The sequence below is a fragment of the Girardinichthys multiradiatus genome, chromosome 3 (genome assembly GCF_021462225.1).
Source record: "Girardinichthys multiradiatus isolate DD_20200921_A chromosome 3, DD_fGirMul_XY1, whole genome shotgun sequence".
NCBI lineage: Eukaryota > Metazoa > Chordata > Actinopteri > Cyprinodontiformes > Goodeidae > Girardinichthys > Girardinichthys multiradiatus.
Window position 1 is genome coordinate 28,404,663 of NC_061796.1, and position 20,457 is coordinate 28,425,119.

At 41.1% G+C, this 20,457-nt stretch overlaps 1 protein-coding gene across 3 annotated transcripts; it reads left to right on the forward strand.

Moving 5' to 3' along the window:
- The first annotated feature begins 2,111 nt into the window (after window positions 1-2,111).
- Window positions 2,112-20,237, forward strand: adar (adenosine deaminase RNA specific). 3 transcript variants are annotated; one of them, XM_047361588.1, is made up of 16 exons: window positions 2,112-2,260; window positions 5,083-6,811; window positions 7,369-7,676; window positions 8,926-9,121; window positions 9,234-9,430; window positions 9,860-9,995; window positions 10,760-10,998; window positions 11,113-11,269; window positions 12,637-12,805; window positions 13,966-14,059; window positions 14,188-14,304; window positions 14,416-14,543; window positions 15,757-15,939; window positions 16,025-16,137; window positions 17,959-18,086; window positions 19,908-20,237. In XM_047361588.1, exons 2-16 carry the CDS (start codon window positions 5,207-5,209, stop codon window positions 20,230-20,232), a joined length of 4,095 nt encoding a protein of 1,364 aa, XP_047217544.1. In that variant the 5' UTR covers window positions 2,112-2,260; window positions 5,083-5,206; the 3' UTR covers window positions 20,233-20,237. The 3 variants fall into 3 exon arrangements, with proteins under 3 accessions (XP_047217544.1, XP_047217546.1, XP_047217545.1); XM_047361590.1 differs by having other exon boundaries at window positions 7,372-7,676; XM_047361589.1 differs by lacking the exon at window positions 2,112-2,260 and adding an exon at window positions 3,842-4,141.
- Window positions 20,238-20,457: the final 220 nt, after the last annotated feature.

The following is a 20,457-nucleotide window of genomic DNA, read 5'->3' on the forward strand; positions in this document are numbered from 1 at the left end:
GGTTCAGGTCCGGTGACTGTAGAGGCCAGGTCATCTGGCGCAGCACCCCATCACTCTCCTTCTTGGTCAAATAGTCCTTACACAGCCTGGAGGTGTGTTTGGGGTCATTGTCCTGTTGAAAAATAATTGATGGTCCAACTAAACGCAAACCGGATGGAATAGCATGCCGCTGCAAGATGCTGTGGTAGCCATGCTGTTCTAGAGATGTGTCTGCTGCTTGAACTCTGTGTGGCATTGACCTGTTTTCTAATCTGAGCTGCTGTTAACCTGCGATTTCTGAGGCTGGTGACTCGGATGAACTTATCGTCCGCAGCAGAGGTGACTCTTGGTCTTCCTTTCCTGGGGCGGTCCTCATGTGAGCCAGTTTCTTTGTAGCGCTTGATGGTTTTTGCGACTGCACTTGGGGATGCTTTCAAAGTTTTCCCACTTGTTCGGACTGACTGACCTTCATTTCTTAAAGTAATGATGGCCACTTGTTTTTCTTTACTTAGCTGCTTTTTTCTTGCCATAATACAAATTCTAACAGTCTATTCAGTAGGACTATCAGCTGTGTACTGTATCCACCTCCTGCAGAACACAACTGATGGTCCCAACACCATTTATAAGGTTTGAAATCCCACTTATTGTTATGGTTTGCGAGATAAATGACCCCAGAATGCAGACGAGCAGGCAGCGTGATGGTAAGTGCAAAAAGGTTTAATAACAAAAACTCACTCACAGCAGGAGGCAGGAACAAAACAACAAAAGGGCAGGCGAGACAGGCATGGCATGATCAAAAAACAAGACAAAACAACAAGACTTGGTTTGAGAAATGTTTCCACGATGACTAACTGAACAGGTGTGTATATATGGAGTGAAAACCAGGTGGAGCGAGGAGACAGATTAACTTGGAGCAGGTGAACCGAATAAACTTAATTGACAGACAGAACAAAACGTGGCTGCGGCAAAAACAGAGACTCTAATATACAAACAAAGCCAACTTGACAAAACATGAACAAGACTAAAACATGACCAGAAAAATAATAAACAGAAGCATGATTCAAAACCTTAACTGTGAAAAACATAAGGAAAAAACCCAAAACCAAACAACCCCAAATCATAACACTTATTAAACCTGACAGGGCACACCTGTGAAGTGAAATCCATTTCAGGTGACTAGATTACCTCTTGAAGCTCATCAACAGAATGCCAAGAGTGTGTGAAGCAGTAATCAAAGCAAAAGGTGGCTACTTTGAAGAACCTAGAATATAAGACATATTTTCAGTTGTTTCACACTTTTTTGTTCAGTATATAATTGGTCTGTACTGTGTGTGTGTGTATATATATATATATATATATATATATATATATATATATATATATATATATATATATAAGCTAGTTAAGTGTCAGGTAAAAGCCCAGGTACATTTTTATAATCTATACACAGAGATATGGATAATAAACACATAATTTAATATTTTTAAGTACGTAAGCAGGTACAGGACAAGCATACACAAGCATTGGCTTCTTTGTTTTTGTTAAAAAAAAAAAAAAAGGAGCGGTATGAAACCGTGAGAAAGGATTGTTGTTCTGGCTTGTCTCAATTGATAACTAAACCATCAAAAAGAATCCTCACACTTGGACAATACACTTTTTTTCCATGCAGTTTGAGGTCCATCACAGATATGCCTCTGGCGTATCTGTGACTCATGCTTTTGAAGTTGGATTATAACGAATAAAAAGAAACCACTAATACAAAAATGTTCAGTGAGTGTGTGTCTCTCTATATGTCTGTGTAAATATTCAACATTAACGTGGATGGTGTCAATATTTTACTCCCTAGAAATTTGGTTTTATGTTTTTTTCACTTTTACAAGTGTATTTGGTCAAACCACTTAAACATTTTAGTGGCTTAAATTGTATATTTTACAGTGCTTTAATTCAACTCTATAACTGCTCAAATAACGTATGGCACTTTTTTTTTTTTTTTTTTGCTGAAATCAAAACAAAGTAAAAATATCTTTTGTTTTGATTTCAGCAAGTTCCTCTAACACTGCTTTGAGTTTTTACGGATAGTTGAGGTGCCTGCGAAGGACCCAGCAGAAACTTATTGGAACCTTGCCACATGGGTTGCGTCACTCACATGCGACGGTGCTGCCGTTGGCTCCAGTTGCAAACCAGAACATCGCATCTCCGCGCGTCGGCATTTGATTGTTTTTGTCACGGAGTTCACTCACTGAAATAACCAGCCGCAGTGGGAGGAGTGAGGCGAGTTCAGGTAATTGTTTAAAGCTGGTTAATGTTTTCAAATAATTTGTTGAGGAATAGTTCGCTGTTTTGGTGGTTTCCAAACATTGGAGAGGGGGCGAAGCAGGCGGGGGGACGGGAAATGGTGCAGCGAGCGGAGCGGAGCTAGCAGGATGGCTAACGTTAGCTTGGAGGAGCACCGATGTTCATTCGGCTGCTGCGAGCTTTTGGCACAATTTAAAACATAATAATCGTTTGAATATAAGGAGCTTAATGTATCTTGGTAGTTTTAACCATAAGTCCTTATGAGCTGTAAGTCTTAAAGTGAAATATGTATATTTGTGCTTAAAAGCGTCTAGTATAATACGAAGACATCAATGGAAGTATTACGGTATTATATAACGTGTCTATTTATGTTGTTTTTTTTTTAAAAGATGACCTGTTAATAAAAAAATATGAATCAGTTTGACATTTTAGTCAGTTGATTCCAGTTTTAAGACGATGAAACTGCAAAGTTATATTTAAATTGCTTCTGTCAAATACCTGTTCGCTCAGTGCATTTTAATAGGCAAATGATGAAGCGGAATAATTGCCTGCAAGGCAGGCTCCACGTGTAAATACTTTCCATCATTTTACACTGGTCGCGGGGTCAATACGTGTGCCACACTTTCGAACCCATCTCGTACCCGAAACGGACCATATCGTACTAAACTATTGCAGTTTATTTTAGTTGTAATGAAATATTCAAATGATTTATGATGCTGAATAAATGTAATCATAACTGTTTAAACTTTGAACTCTAAAACAGCCGATCTTGCTCCTGATAAAATGGATATTTCACAGCATTTAACTAGTGTTGACGGCCCTTAATCCACCCCCGTTAGAATGGTTAAACTTGAGCTAGATTAAACAAAAATCACTGCATATGGTATTAAATATTGTTTGTGATTTGCGTCACTTTTATTCAATTTTGAAAACCCCAAACAGGGTAATTTTTAAGCTTTGTTTTTTTTTTTTTTTTGGCTTTACATGGGATCCAGTTTGAAAACTTGTGCATACACAGGTCAGACTTGGACAGAATTATTTTACACTCGTTGCACATTCTATTAAATGTTGTTTGTGAGTTGTGAACCTATTATTTGATCGATTAAAAGCTTAGAAAGGCTCTTTCGAGCTTCCCAAAGAGAAACAGCGACGCCCGATATTTTCAAAATAAAAGCGGAGTATTACGATGTGCGGAATTAAATTCTCGTGTTTAATTTCCTGTGATGTTCCCCGCGCGACGCTTCCTGAGATCAAAAGCTCTGAGCCGACTGTAATTTGTGCCTTACCGCCAGGAACGGCCAGGTGACACATTTATGTCTTTTGAAACGTATTACTTCATTATCAGAGTAGTTTTTATTGCGGGACCCTGAACTCTGACGCTTCACTGTGTGTTTGTGTGTAGGTGGGGCTGCTTATATATCCGGCGGGGGGGGGGGCTTGGCTGATCACGTGACACACAAACACACAAAAAGAAAACCTAACTTTTACAGAGAAGAGAAAACGAAACCTAATGTTGTCCTCTGTCCTTCTGGCATGTTTCCTGATGTTCTTTAATGTCGCAGGCCAGGAGCGCATGGTGCAGGCTCACCGTCATACATGCAGTATTTATAAGCGGGTTTTGGAGGGCTGCGGACAGAACTATACACATCTAACTCTTGAGATGATTCACCGTGCCTCACGTTTTATTATTTCTATCTAGCGTCGGGATTTTTTTTATCTTTAACCTTAGTATTTTAATAATTTGTTTTGTTTTTTTGCGAAAACTTCGAATTAATTAACTTGAACGTTGGAAGACTTCAAATCCAGCAAGTCTAAACTTGACCAAATTGACTAAATAAATCTTCTTCCTCTATTTGATCGTCTAAAGGTGAGATTCGTAATCTGATGTCTTGTGCAAGGCCCTTAATGTAGACTGCTGTGCCTCTACAGCCATACTGCATATAAAAGGGGGTGTTCAGGAGCGTTGATTCATCACTCCTTGTTCACAGATTTGGCCTGGCTGTAAACATTTCTGGAAAAAAAATACCTAGTTGTATTTTTGGCTGTCACATGTTGCCTTGCATCAGGATCAAAATTAAGCCAGCTCCAGCCCATGTTTGGCTCCCAGGCTGCCAGCCCCCTGTCGCTCCTTGTTACTCTGATGAACCAACACTGCATTGTCCTCCATTAATGTGGGCCTGCTCAGCGCTGTGCTGACCAGGCCAGAGGCGATGAAACCTGACTCAGTATTGGGTGTCTTCTTGTTGTCACTCTGGCTGATGCAGACATAACTGAGTGTTGTCAGGTATGACACTTAACACAGAATCAATCTTTTTACAAATCTAAACTGTGTAATCTGATTTTCAGATCATAATTTCTTGTGTTTGTTTAGACGGAGGGAATTATAAGATCCTTGACCCTCCGCATTAGTTGGTAAAGCCAGAAGTAATACAGGGCAGCTACAAGAAGTTTTGAATTATTAATATATTTGCTTTTACCTTGGGATTACATTTCAGTGTGACACAGAATGATGGCACGTCCCTCTGCAGTATCCTTGCAGACGTACTGTGTTGTAATCTGCAAATAAATGCAGCAGAGATAAACCTCTGCAAGTACCTTCCTACTGTCTATGTTTATAGCTCCTCAGACTGTCCACTTAGTGGTGTGCTGAATTTCAGGACAGAAGCAGTGTCCTTGAAGTATAGATTGTCCAACTTGTCCAAGGACACTTGAGCAGGCTGAAGGGTTGCTTGCTGATGTGACGGTTTCCTTTTAACCTTTCTATTTATAATTACTGTTCTGATTTTGGCTTTGTTTTTGTGCTTCCAGTGTGCATCCATCCTGACCCAAGGTTCCTTCATTTGGGGTTTCTGTTGCAGTCTGAGTGCTTACTGTGATCCTTAAACCAAACAGAGAGCTGCTCCGGGCCCCTTTTTAGCTCAACCCCTGCGCTATGAGCAGAGGTAGAGGAGGGCCTTACAAAGAACATTACAACAGACATCCACCTCCCCACCTGCAGGCCAAGGACAACTACTACAGGCCTTGTCAGGCCCCACTCTTTCGCAGAGCCAACCCAGATCTACCTTCAAATCTAAATTACTATAACCGTCCCAGAGTGCCCATACAATCACCACCTCCTCTACTTCCATCTGCTCCCCCTATACCAGGCGATATTAGAGTGATCGCTACCTCTGACTGCCTACATAACCAGGGTCAGGTTGGCAGCCCAGCTCCAAATTCATTCCATTGTAAACAAGTAGAATTTCTAAGAGGACAGAGCTCTGAGGCGCCACTGTTTAGATCCGGCGTACGAGGAGGGGGGGCAGCATCCAGCAGGCCGTCCAGTTGTCCTTACCAGTCACAGCCAGGGTACAGTGGATATTCAAACCCAGGCGGCAGCCCAAGAGGTCGAGGGGGCTACAGCCAAAATAAGAGTTTTCCATACTCTTCCAGTCCAGGAGCATCTCAAGGGGCCCCGGGCCCTCGATTCCAAAATCAAAACTCGTTTCAAGGCAAAACCAACAGCAATCAGTCTTCCTACAGGCAATGTTGGCCCCAGACAGACTCTCTGTGTGACCGTTTTCAGGGTTTGTCACTCCAGCAAAATTGGTCCAACCGAGGCAGAGGGAAGTTTGACAGATATTCTTCCTCCAGCAGCCCGGCAGATTCGAGATCCGAAAGAGTTAACATCACCTTTACGGCAGACATAGAGGAACAGGTGCACAGGGCTTTGGCTGGTTTGAAGCGAGGTGAGAGTATCTCTGCTAAAGTGTTAGCCAAAAAAATTTGTTTGCCCAAAAAGGCCGTAAACAAGGCTCTCTACTCTTTGGAGCGCTCACAAAGAGCTTCGAAGCAAGGACTCTTACCTCCTCTGTGGAGTCTGTACAGGGATATAGGAGATCGGGTTTCTGATAGTCAAAGTCAAACTTCCTATCTGTGTGCCGGTAAAGAAGATCCACAAACAGCTGAAACCGAGGTTGACCCAGAAAAGGAAAACAAGGGACAGGTCAAAGAAGAGGACTGTGACACAGAATCTACTTCCTCTTACAGCTCATCTTCAGAGTCCTCTGACTCCGAAGAAGCCCTGCCACCAGCTGAAAGTGAGAACGACAAGAAAGATCATCCAAGCACAACTAGCTCCATCCATCAGGACGTTAATTGTCCCATCATGGCACACCACAAGGAGCAGATTTTAAAATATCTCCTAGGTTCAGAAGAGGCAACGGCTCTTGTTATAGCAAAGAATCTGAGTCTTAAAAATGCCAAGCAGGTCAACCCCACACTTTATGCTTTGGAGAAGCAAGGTGAAGTCGTTAAAAATTGTGATGTCACTCCTCCAAAGTGGAAGCTTTCTGCCCACCGCAAAGAGAGGATGGAGAGGAGCCTGAAAATTGCGAAGAGTGCCCCGGTGTTTGGGGGTGAGATGGAGATGGAAATCAAAAAAGAGGAGAATGCCGGAGGGTCCGTCTTCCTGCCATCAACTTTACCACCTATACCAGGCCTCGAGCCTCTGCCACCGCTGGAGGATTGGCTGCCAGAGCAAACTCAAAGTGTCCTGGTACGTTAAGTTTCATCCTTTATATTATTATTTACTTTCAAGGAATATTCTAGGGTTTCTGTTGTGAGGTTCTGTTGAAAAGTTAAGTTCTTTTGCCGTATTTAGTATAACGTATAAAAGCTGATCAGTTAATCCTGAAGGTAATTAGTCTTAGAGGGGCCAATGCAAAACAGGACCTCTCTCTTAAAACCGTAATCTAAAAGCAGTTTATGTGAACGCTGATTTATGAAGCTTTAAGCTATTGTCACATTCACCTTGTTCATATTTAAACTGAAGCTGATGATTTATTTTTTTTATGGGGAATAGAGATAGGAGACGGTGCGCCACCAATGATCTTCCTGAGTGAAACACGTACTGAGAACAAAACATTTATTGCGTTTCCAGATATGTTTGTCAGATTAAACATCTCAAAAAGTAGGTTTACAGGCTTTGTTGATAAATTTAGATGAGTTTTCTCAGCACAGCAATGGAAACTTAACCCATGCTTGTTTATTATTTTACCTAGTGGGAAATTTTAGCTCATTTAAAAACTAAAACTAACTTTTTCCTAATTTCAGCAGCCACCAGTAACGTCGTTTGAAGACAAAAATCCCAGTGAGCAACCATGGGCCTCTGACGAAATCCCAGAGTTCCTCAATGCCATCCGGCGAGAGACCGATGCTAAGAAGATGGCAGAACAGCAGGACGGTGCCATGGGAACTGTTGCTGTGTCGGTGGCTGCACCGCCTCCTCAAAACCTGTGGGCCAAACTACAGGAAGTGAGGCTGAAGAACCCCGTCAGTGGCCTGATGGAGTATGCCCAGTATCTGGGCCAAAACTGCGAGTTCCTGCTCCTCGACCAATCAGGACCCTCTCATGACCCAAGGTTAGTCAGTCAACTTTTTTAGATAAGCATGTTGCTTAATGCAAGGATAATTCTGTAAATTACTTGAATAAATGTGAGTTAGAGTTGGAAAAACGAGTCATGATTGATGCTTTTTATCACCGGGAGCAACGTGAAATACATCATTTCAACTACGTGTCTGCACTAGTGTTTATCACTTTGAAGTACCTCTTAAAAGGAGGAGAAGCCTGCCTTAATGAAGTGGCATTAATAATGAAAATAACTGAATTGTTATTCGGCATAGCAACCTTTGTAAAAGATTTATCCTCAGGTAATCATACGCTACCAGCCAAAAGTGTGGACACACCTTCTCATTCAATGGGTTTGTCTTTATTTTGATTCCTACCTCTGAGATCTCCTTCAAAACTGTTAAGAAACCATTTCAGGTGACCACCTGATGAAGCTCATCCAGGGAATGCCAAGAGAGCAAAGCAGTAATAAAAGCAAAAGGGGGCTATTTAAAATATAAAAGATGTTTTGAGTTATTTCACAGAATTTCTTTTTTTTTTCGCTACATAATTCCATTTATTTAGCTTCATAGTTTGGATTTCTTCACTTTGTATCTACAGTGTAATAACAGTAAGGAAAAGCCACTGAGAGACAAAGGTGTGTCCAAACTTATGACTGGTAGGAAACTGGAAAAATGTTTCATTTTTCATTTTCCAGAAAAATATTAATGCATAATGCAAAACATAATGCATATTAAATGCAGTGGATCTTTTTATTGCTTAGTATTTAAATGGCTTTACTTAGCTTCGACTTGCCTCACCACACCTTGATTTTTTTTTTTTTTTTTACATTTTCCTCATCATTATTTAGTTTTTTGCGATTTTACTACTTTTTGGACGTCAAATTCAGATTAAACTGGATGACGGCTATTAGACTGATTGTTGTTTAAAGGCCACAAAAGGTACTAAAACTGCTAGAATTTGGAAATTTTGGCTAACATATAAAACAATAAGTTGGAAAGAATTCGGATATCCAAATCCTTTTTTGGCAAATACAAGAGTTACAGTTTAGAAATTTTGTGTTTTGGGATTTGTGTAACCTGCAGATAAGACTATTATTCAAGCAATTCAAGGTGATAATTTTATACTTAGAATATTCAGAATATTATAAAAAGTGCTAAAAAAAATGAATAACATTTGAGTCTGGAAAATGTAACATTTTTGCATGCTTTATATGCTGTAACCCTGTACATTGACGGGTTATTTTTTGCTGCTTCGGTTAGATTTCGTATGCAGGTGATGCTGAATGGGAAGCTGTTTCCTGTCGCAGAAGCTTCCAGTAAGAAGGTCGCTAAAAAGGATGCTGCAGCAGCTGCCCTGCGTATACTTATCGGAGAGACGCAGGGAGGGCCCGGAACACTGGAGGAGTCAAATGCTACTGGTGTTGACCAAATGTTGGATTTACCTCCAGAAACCAGTGTGAGATATTTTTTTATATAAATTTTTATATCCCTGGATATTAAACATATAAAAAATTGCCCTTAGAAATGTTATGTTGTGTCTTAAGTTCTTTCCACTGTTTCTTCACCAGGGTTCGGTTGAAAATGCAGGCGGGACATTTGGGTCTAACAATGTGGAAGGCTCAGCAGAGGGACCTCGCCAGCCTCTAGCCCGGTCCCTCCCTGGTGGGAAGAATCCGGTGTCTGTCCTGATGGAGTACAGCCAGCGCAGTGGAAACTCCATCGAATTCATTAACACTGGCCAGGCAGGCCCACCACATGACCCACGGTTCTGGCTCCTTCATCTCTGTTTGATGTTGATTTCTTACACACACACACACACATACACACACACATACACACACACATTACATGTCCAGAGGTTAACTTTCTCTGTAGTCACACATGTCTGCCTCATAGAAGCAGCAGTTAAATCAGTCCTCAATACGTTAGTCATCTGACAAGGACAGTACCATCTTTGTCCGTCCTGTCTTTTTGTTTAATCCATCCCTTTAAGATGTTTTTAGGCTGAGAGATGCAACTCTACTTGTGTTATTCTCTCGTCGCTTCCTGCCTTTTTAAAACAAAAACAAAAGTACAGTACTGTAAGCTGTAGAGTCACCGTGACCCTAACTCATTTGTTTATATCTTCAAACATTACCGGGAGTTCTGTATCTTCTTGGTTGCAGCTTTTTAGCCTTCGCTGTCCTGTTTGCAGGTTCATGTTTAGGGTGAAAGTTGGAGAGACTCTGTTTGCTGAGGCCTCGGCACCGAGCAAGAAGGCGGCCCGTCAGCTGGCAGCGGAGGAGGCTGTTAAAGAATTAATGGCTGATGGAAAACTTCAAGTCAGCAAGGTAACAAATAGAAAGAGAATGTGAAGGAGCTCATGTTGTTATGCAGTTTAAACATATCTAGTTTCTACAAATCAATCCTGGAAGAAAACCTGTTAGAGGTGGAAAAGTTAGGTTGGAGGTTCACCTTCCTGCAGGACAACCCTAAGCATCAAACAGAGCTACTGTGAAAAGGTTTTGATCAAAGAACATTCATGTCTTAGAATGGCCTAAACAAAGTTCAGACCTAAATCCAGCTGGGAATCTTTTATGAGACTGAAAAAGTAATGTTCAGAAACACTTTCCATCAATTTTGACTGAGGTTGAGCTATTTTGTTTTTAGCAGAGATGGTGAAAAAATGTAGTTCTCTAGATGTGCAAAGCTCATATAGACATACTCTAAAAGACTTGCAGCTGTAATTGCAGAGTTAGGTGGTTCTCCAAGATGTTTACTCAATATAAATGCACACCACACTTTTTAAAATCACGATTTTTAAAATCTTAAAAAACCCTGCATCATTTTCTTCCACTTCACAATTATGCGGAACTTCGTCTTAGTCTTTGACATTACATCACAGAAAATTACACTGAGGTTTTAGAGATTTTGTAATGGCAAACTGTAAAAAAGTACAAGGGTATAGATACTATGTCAAGGCCCTAAACGCTCATATTTACTCTAAATGCTAAACAGACATAAAAAAGAAAAAAAATTGGCCAAATCTCTTCCTCTTGCTGACTCTTTCATGTCTCCTCTGCCTCGCCCCTCATTTATCTCCCATGTCTTCCAGCCTCAGTTGCCCCTCGGCCCGCCCATTGATGGAGACGGAGGTGCTTCCAGGGCAACCTGTCCTTCTTTGCCTCCTCTAACTGCGAGCGAGTTGCAAGCTGCCCATGAGGCAGGAGTCGGGGATCTCATCAATCACCTGAACAACAACGCTGTGTCAGGTTTGTTGGAGTATGCCAGAGCCCGTGGCTTTGCGGCTGAGATCCGCCTGGTCAGCCAGTCTGGACCCCCACATGATCCTAAGTAAGTGTGAACCTTTTTGGTTTGAATTGTTTTTTTCTTTCTAGGTCTAGGCTTGGATATCCTTATTTCTCTATAGGGCACTGAGATGTTTTTCTGATTGCCTCTCCTGCTCAGGTTTACCTACCAGGCCAAGCTGGGCGGAAGGTGGTTTCCTCCAGTTTGCGCTTCCAACAAGAAACAGGGAAAGCAGGAAGCAGCAGATGCGGCGCTGCGGGTTTTGATTGGAGAAGCTGAGATGGCAGCACGTACTGGAGAGCTTATCCCAACTGAGGTATCCACCATCAAAACACGTTAATTATACAACAAAAAATCTCCAGCTTCACAGGAGTTGTTGGGTTAGTGAGTCAACATGTGACAAAAGCAGCAAATATTGGAATACAGAAACAGTTCAAACACAAGAGCAGATTATGTGTAGCGTAAGTTTTTTTTACTTAAATAATAAAATATATTAATCTACTATTCCTGACTGGGGAATAACTAGCTAAACGTGTGTGTGTGTGTATATCTATATATATATCTATATATATATATATATAGATATATATCTATATATATAAACTTTGTTTTGAAGGTGTGTCGGTTTATTTTGCCGTGGCGGTGCACCATGATCAATTACATGTAGCAGAAACCCTGCTCAATTATTTAACCATATAAATGGATTTGGCCCAAGCACTAAACTCTGTGGTACTCCACAAGTAACCCTAAAGCATAAAGATTTAACATCAGCATGAACAATATCGAATCTGACATAGTTAATGATCTAAAGCAGCATAGTGCCGTTCCCTGGATCCCTGCAGCATTTTTGTACCTTTGTGGGTTAATATTGTAGCAAAAGTAGTACTGAGATCTAACAGGACGAGTACAGAGGCTATTATCTGAGGCCATGAGAAAATTGTTAGTGACTTTCAAAAATGCTGTTTCAGTGATATGATGAACTCTGAAACCTGACAGAAACTCTTCAAGCTAATTATTACAGTATAACCTGGATGGGGCTTAACATACAAGTTGAAGCTAATAGTTCTGATGACTTAGAAAGCTCAACTGGTTCCAAAATAGTTTATGGCAAATCTGGATCTTCAGTAACTTCTAAGGCTACCTCACTGATAACCTAGTATGTTCACAAGGATGCCAAGATTTCCTCATCACTATAGAATGGATTTCAACGCAGGTATGAGTCTGTAAGTCTGGCTTGGATTAATCTTGTTCTCCGCCATTTAATGATGAGTAATATGATGTTCTTGCTCAGAAAAGGGTTATTCTATGCAACAGTCGATATTATTGCAGGTTGAGTTACTATTTGGATTTATACATAATGAAAATGCCTCGAGGGTTATCTGCAGGTAGGATATTATCTGCTTAATACCTTTTAACAAAACCTCACTTTAAAAAGCCTGAACTATCCCTTTGAGATCACAGCAAAAATGTCCAGTTCAAAAATTGTGAAATATCTGCCACTAGAATCACCTACTGTAAATTGCACAACCTTGTCACGTTCATGCAGTTTTCTACACAGTCCCTATTCATTCAATATTAAAGCAGGTTATTGGTTTGAGTGTTTGCGTCTCCAGAACTCAAGACCTGAACTATATTTATAGCAACATATAATTTAAAACACCTGGTTAATGTCTTCCTTTGCAGCTACCAGTAAGTGGCAGCACTTTGCACGACCAGATAGCCATGCTGAGCCACCAGCGTTTCAACGCCCTGACCACCCGCATCCAGCACAGCCTTCTGGGACGCAAGATTCTGGCCACCATCGTCATGAGAAGAGGGGAGGGACTGGGAACTGTTGTCAGCCTTGGAACAGGTAAATTCATGTCCTATAACCAAAGTTGGGTTGATGAAAAACAAAGTGTTGTCACTGCATTTTTGCCTGTTCTGTTTTTTTATTTGCTTAAGCGCATGTACAGTGCCTTGCGAAAGTAATGAAATTTTCAAACTTTTGCCACATTTCAGGCTTCAAACATAAAGATATAAAATTCTAATTTTTTGTGAAGAATCAACAACAAGTGAGACACAATCGTGAAGTGGAATGAAATTTATTGGATGTGTCAAACTTTTTTAACAAATAAAAAACTGAAAAGTGGGGTGTGCAATATTATTCTGCCCCCTTGTGTTAATACTTTGTAGCACCATCCTTTGCTGCAATTACAGCTGCAAGTCTCTTGGGGTTTGTCTCTATCAGTTTTGCACATTGAGAGACTGAAATTCTTGCCCATTCTTCCTCGCAAAACAGCTGGAGCTCAGTGAGGTCGGATGGAGAGCGTTCGTGAACAGCAGTCTTCAGCTCTTTCCACAGATTCCCGGGTCTTGGTAGATTTGTAGTGGTCTGATCCTCCTTCCATTTCAATATGATTGCTTGCACAGTGCTCCTTGGGATGTTTAAAGCTTGGGAAATCTTTTTGTATCCAAATCCAGCTTTAAACTTCTCCACAACAGTATCTCGGACCTGCCTGGTGTGTTCCTTGGTCTTCATGATGCTCTCTGCGCTTTGAACAGAACCCTGAGACTATCACAGAGCAGGTGCATTTATACGGAGACTTGATTACACACAGGTGGATTCTATTTATCATCATCAGTCATTTGGGAGAACATTGGATCATTCAGAGATCCTCACTGAACTTCTGGAGTGAGTTTGCTGCACTGAAAGTAAAGAGGCCGAATAATATTGCACGCCCCACTTTTCAGTTTTTTATTTGTTAAAAAAGTTTGAAATATCCAATAAATTTCGTTCCACTTCATGATTGTGTCCCACTTGTTGTTGATTCTTCACAAAAAAATAGAATTTTATATCTTTATGTTTGAAGCCTGAAATGTGGCAAAAGGTTGAAATGTTCAAGGGGGCTGAATACTTTCACAAGGCGCTGTAGTGTAACAAACAAAACAGAACTGGGTCATAGAAGAACTCAGGGGCGTTAGGTTGTCACGTTGGTTGACACTAAATGCGTTGGGTTTTCTTTCTGTCAGGAAATCGTTGTGTCAAAGGAGAGGAGCTGAGCCTTAAAGGGGAGACTGTAAATGACTGCCATGCTGAAATCATCTCCAGGAGGGGATTTATTCGGTAGGAATTGATACCGTTCTCCTTTTATCGATGTTTCTCCCTCATTTCTAAAAATACGCCCTCCTCTCCCAGAACCAGCCTGCATGACTTTATTTTGAGATGTAGCTCACCGTCTCCTTTCTGCTCAGGTTTCTGTACAGCGAGCTGCTCAAGCACTGTGATGGAGCAGACGACAGCATTTTTGAGCCCGCAGAGGAGAACAAACTCAAGATCAAATCTGACATTACGTTTCACCTCTACATCAGGTTGGGGCCTCTACCTAAACCTTTTATTCTGATAAGTTTGTTTTCATTCTGAATGCCTCTTATTTTGAGATCATATTTAATGGTCATTTGTTTCTGCTCTTTCTTCCACAGCACAGCGCCTTGTGGGGATGGAGCTCTGTTCGATAAGTCATGCAGTGAGGCAGGAGATGAAGTCCAGGGTCACAAGCCTCTTTTTGAGAATGCAAAGCAGGGCAAGCTTCGTACTAAAGTGGAGAACGGTCAGACAGAAATTTCAAATGAAACCGTCTATGTGTGACACTACAGTGGATATAAAAATGTCAGAACTAGTTAAAATAACCAGATGTTTGAGATGTTAAAAATGAGACCAAGGGAAATAATTTCGGAACTTCTTCCACCTATAATGGTGATATATATATTTTCTTAAAGGAGAAATTTATGTGGTTGCATAAATGTTAAAACCAATTCTTTGTTGAAGCACCTTTTGATTTTGTTGCATCTCTCTGTTTGGTAACTGTTCATTATTCCTTTCACCTTTACTATGCTGCCCCAGTTCTAGCTGCAGAGAAGCAACCCCAAAGCATGATTCTTTCACCATCATGCTTCTCCGTGCGTCTTTCGGTGATGCCCAGGGTTGTTTTTGTGCCAAACATACTTGTTGGAATAGTGGCCAAAATCTTATGACCATAATACATTTCCCACATGGTTTTAGGAGATGTCAAATATGTTTTTGCAAAATTGGGCCTGGCTAATGTTGGGAGGTACAGTCACATGTTCTACACAGCATGCAGTTGGCAGAAACCCCTGCAGCTCCTTCGATGATCCTGTAGGCCTCCAGGCAGCCTGGCTGACCTGTTTTCTTCTCATTTTTTCATTAGATTTGGTGGGATGTCCAGTTCCTGGTAATGTTACTGTTGCACCATATTTTCTCCAATTCTTCACTGTGTTTAATGTCATATCTTATGCCTTGGAAAATCCCTTGTGCTGTTCTCCTGGTTGATGCATTTTGACAGTGAGGTCCCTCTGATGCTTTGAAAGCTCTTTGCAGACCATTACGTTTTCTGTGGGATGCAACAAAGTAAATGTCTGGAAACGTCTGACCCACACTAGAACAGCTGAAGTGTATTTTGCATTAATCAGATCGATGGTTTATTCTTGACTCCTATTCAGTTATAAAAGGTGTGTAAACTTATGCAGTCATGCTAATTTAGATTTTTACCTTTTTATTTTCCCTCTAAAACATTTCAGTTTGTGTTTGACTTGAGCTGTACAGGTTAGAGGTCACATTTAAGGTGAAAAATAATGTGTCCCGGTCTCATATTTTACATCACAAAAACATGGCATTTTGACAGGTATCTGTAACCTTTTTATATCTACTATATGAGATTTAATGTTTCTTTTTATATTGAAGTAATCGATGCTGCTCCTTGGTTTTTTGGAAGACGTAAAGCTTCTCTCTCTTGCTGTTTCCAGGTGAGGGGACCATTCCAGTAGAGTCGAGTGCCATTGTCCCCACCTGGGATGGTATCCAGCATGGAGAAAGGCTGCGGACCATGAGCTGCAGTGATAAAATTATGCGCTGGAACGTGCTGGGCCTGCAGGGGGCACTACTCTCTCATTTCTTGCACCCCATCTACCTGAGGTCCATCACGCTGGGTAAATCATGCTGCTGGATGATGGTTGTTATTATCTCAAAGGAATTACTCCCTCACTGACAGATTTATGTCTTGCATTATGTCAGGCTACCTGTACAGCCACGGTCACCTGACTCGTGCAGTCTGCTGCCGACTGGCCAGAGACGGCGAAGCCTTCGCCCAGAGCCTCCCTGCTCCCTTCACGCTAAACCACCCTGAGGTAAGTACGCAAGTTGTCCTCAAAGTCAGGACATGGACATAAATCAGAAAAATGGAGGGCATTCTCACAAAATGAATGAATTAAGCAGCCAAGCAGTCTTATTTGTGCCTGCACAGCTGTTTTTCATTGTTCGTCGTATGTAAATGGGGCTCATCCATCAATTAACAAAAAGCAGAAGGGTTCCTGTTGTTCCGCCAGAAAAATTGTCCAAAATCCAGTAGCTGGCAGTTGCACTCATCGCTTGTATGCTTCTGTGTGTTGAGCCCGTCACACACATCAATCATGCTGTAATGGACATCACTATCAACAATTAGGTTTCACCCTGCATTTATTGGCACCCCTGCAAAAGATTTGAAAACAACTTCAAATAAAATAATCTTTTTTATTTTTTATTTTTTTGCATAATTTTAAAGTAGAAAACTTTTTTTTTTTACATGAAATCATGTGTACAACACCTACTGGTACCCCTGCCTGTAATACTTTTAGGGCTGCCACTAAACATTTTTTGTCAATTAATATATTTACGCATTTTTAGAATAATGTAAATGATTATTTCCCCCACAGTTACAACTATTTTATTTATTTGTTTCTTTTTCTCATCACATAATGTTTTCATTGGTTTACGTCCTACTGAATAACATGGAAACAAGGTTTTGCACTGTAAAGGATAAATTATAGCAATACATACAATTAAATTCTTAACCTCTTATCTGTCTGTCTGTCTGCAAATAAAATTGAGTAAAAAAATCTGTTTATATTGCACTTTACGAGCCAAAATATACGGACATATTAAATGTAAACATAAAAAATACTACAAATAAAATAATTCAAAGAAAGAGTGGTTAGTTGGGATTTAGGAACAACAGATTTTAACCTGCCTCTATAAAATGTCATAAAAATCTCTGTATAGTCAGAATGTCAAATATGATGCAACTGAACTGAAAATAAACACAAAATAAGTCTCAAGTCAGTCAGAGTTCAACGCCAAAGGAAAATACATCTTTCTACTTTAGTTCAAATGTAATCCAAGAGACTGCATCTTTGACTGTATCAAAGACGTCGACTAATCGGGGTAGCCCTAAAAACATCCCCTTTTGCTGATAGCAGAACATTTAACTCCCTCATGACTGGAGCACACACACTGAGGGGTATTTGACTATTCCTTATTGCACAGCATCCACAGACTGTCCAGAGTCGGGGCTCCTCTCTGACACCTTTCTCTTCTGTTCACTGGGGTGCTTTTGCTCATATTCATCCTTTGTTTCACGTCAGAACCACCTGGAGGGTTTGTTGCTGAAAGCTATGAACTCCCAGTGGAGTTTAGCATCTTCGTGTTTATGTTTGTGACGGTAGGACGGACGGACATTTATTTTCCCTGGCATCACTCCCATTCAACCAGTTGGTATTTAGATGGTGTCTAATGATGCCATCTAAATGCCAGACTTGGTGACCCAGGATGCTGCTGTTCTTCAACAGTGATCTTTGCAGATTCACTTAGCTCTTTTACCTGTGTAGGATTGCAGGGGAAAGATGGGTCCAGGTTGTGCCCAATGGCCAGTGGCTTACAGAAATGGCCCTCTTTGTCGCGTCATATTTATACCCCGGGTGAAACATGCAATATGAACTTGAAAATGAAAAGTTCCTAGATTATGCTGCTGCAGTAAAAGATACATATAATTTAAGCAACTTTACAGATCTTCACCAGGGGTGCCAACTAAATTGTCTGTGTGAGAATCAGTGTTAGAAATTGCTGACTTGCATTTAATGACTAAATTAGATCCAAATGTTTTTTCTTCCACGCACGACGCGGCTGGTTTATAGGTGGGCAGAGTGAGTGTCTACGACTCCACAAGGCACACAGGCAAGACCAAGGAGTCCAGTGTGAACTGGAGCTTTCCAGACCAGCACAACGTAGAGGTGCTGGATGGGACCAAAGGAAAGCTAGATGGGTATGTACTACACTGTTACCTCTCTTGATCGCTGTTTGTTCGTACTATACATGTCATTGTCCTGTAGCCTCGCAGGTCTGTTGTCTTTAGCCTAAAGCTACATAAAATGAAGATACATGTCAGGCTGTTTTTCAAACTTGATGCAGTTAATCACTCGTAAATTTTATATATAAGTTTAAAATTTTGTCAGAGTCTGTTAAAACAAGGGAATAAAAAAATGGTAATTATATGGCATAAATACAAAAGATAATTCCCTGGTCTTGTCTTCAATATTGTAATGCATTGTACGTATGTATTATTTTATGTTTGCTTCCAGTAAAACCAACGACTCCATTTTACTTTAAAAGTGTTGATCAGTCCTGCAGGTTTCAGCTAATTCCTGCCTGCAGAACAGCTTCCTGTTGGATGCTATCAAGGCTTCTCACATGAGCAATACATTTGTATTTCTGTCCACAATGGACTTAAAATTTGATCACAATATGTTTACAATGACAATAAAACAATCTTTTACAATCAGAGCCTCACAAAAAAAAAAAACACATAGAAAAAACTGGCCCATTATGAAAATCGTGTAGCTGTGCTGCCAACATTCCCATCCATACCGTCAATTTTGGGGCTTTGCAAACCTCAAATACAGTTTATAATTAATATTACTGGAGGATTGATAGTGCTTTCACACTAAACCATTGGAACGAGTCCAGTTTCTGGAGTGGATCATGCCGGTGTGGACCCTTCCTGGACCAGAGGACCGTACCTTGGCCCAGTTACAACGGCAGATCTCAGTACGGTTTATACGGACCCTGGAGCAGTTCGCTTGCAGTGTGGATGCGTGCCGTTTCCAGCGTACCATACGACGCGAAGTAAGAATAGCGCATTTGAGTAGAAGAAGAAGAACACAGTAAGTGCGCGAATCTGAAGGTGAAACAGTTTGAAAATCTCTTGTGGGGCTACGTGGAGTAATGAAGAGGTGCAGGTGCACGACTTTGAACACCAAAGTAGCAACAGAAACCCCGATGAGACGGACTTTCTTCTTCGTGCGTTTTTTCTTGTCGATCAGTGCAATACTGCTCCCAAAACAATCTGTTGCAACTGCATGACGTTGTTTGGTCCAGTCAAAAAATCTGTATGTGAATGCAATCTGGGCCAACTGAAGCTGTAAACTTTCTCACTTTTACCAATTAATGGACCGGCCCAGCAGTCCGAGTGCGCCCAAGTCTCATTTCAATGCAATCATTGCCCATTCGCGCTGTACTTCAAATATCTGCGATGTGAGAACTAATTGTTTGTACTTGTCCCATTGTCCCAGTTACTTTCTCTTCATTTACAGATGAAATCACTGGCATTATTCTAATTTTTATTGGTATTTGTAAAACACTGGCAACGTAGAGCAAAAGTTAGACAAACCATGATACCACCACCACCCTGCGACATAATTGAGATAAGAAGTTCCACATTCATAATTTTGCTCATGCAAACCATAACTCTTTTTTCCTCAAATCTTCTTAATTCTTGTCTATATGATTATTAGAGGAATTTAGATTGTTAGCAGTTACCATGGATTCATGCACTTCCTCCCTAGAAATTTGAAGTACCTGCGTAAAATAGATGGTAGAGTACAATAATTTATTCACAAACCTTTAGAACATTTCCAGAGACTTTCAGCCTTTGCTTTACTGCACATCATAAGACTACCAGAGAAAAGCATGTATTGTAGAATTGTGATACGGTTTTGTTTGTGATGCATTTTCCACAACTAACATGCTGATAGTTTGTTCTTCATCAGTACATAACTAATGAATCCTCAAATGTTTCCCCCTTCAGGAACAAACAGGTCATGTCCCGCGTGTCCAAGTCCAACCTGTTCTTCCTGTTTCGCTCTCTGTGCCAGAGGTGCGGCCGCACAGATCTCCTCTCTATGCCCTCCTACGCTCAGGCCAAAATGTCGGCCATGCCGTTCCAACTTGCCAAGCGACGGTTCTTTGAAGCTCTCTGCGTCCACGGCTACGGAGCCTGGATTGGCAAGCCACTGGAGGAGAAGAGCTTTGAGGCGTTTGAGGGAACCGGAAGCAAAGGGGGGAGCATCTATCTGGGATGTGGGAACAGCAAAAACGGAGGGGTGGTGGAGTACAAGCAGGTGGAGGCGTAGATCCATGTGGGCGGGGGGGGGGGGGGGTCTCTCAAAATCAAATTAATCTGTGGGGAAACAGAAAGAAGGGATAGTTTAGGGGGGGGGGGGGGTTGCAGACAAAATAAAGTACAATCAAACCACACAGCCAGTGGCCAGCACTGGGTCTTCTGATGGAACATGGTTGAAGGCTGCAGAGAGAGTGATGGAAAGGGACAGAACGATTTGAAGGCAATGCCTGAAGTA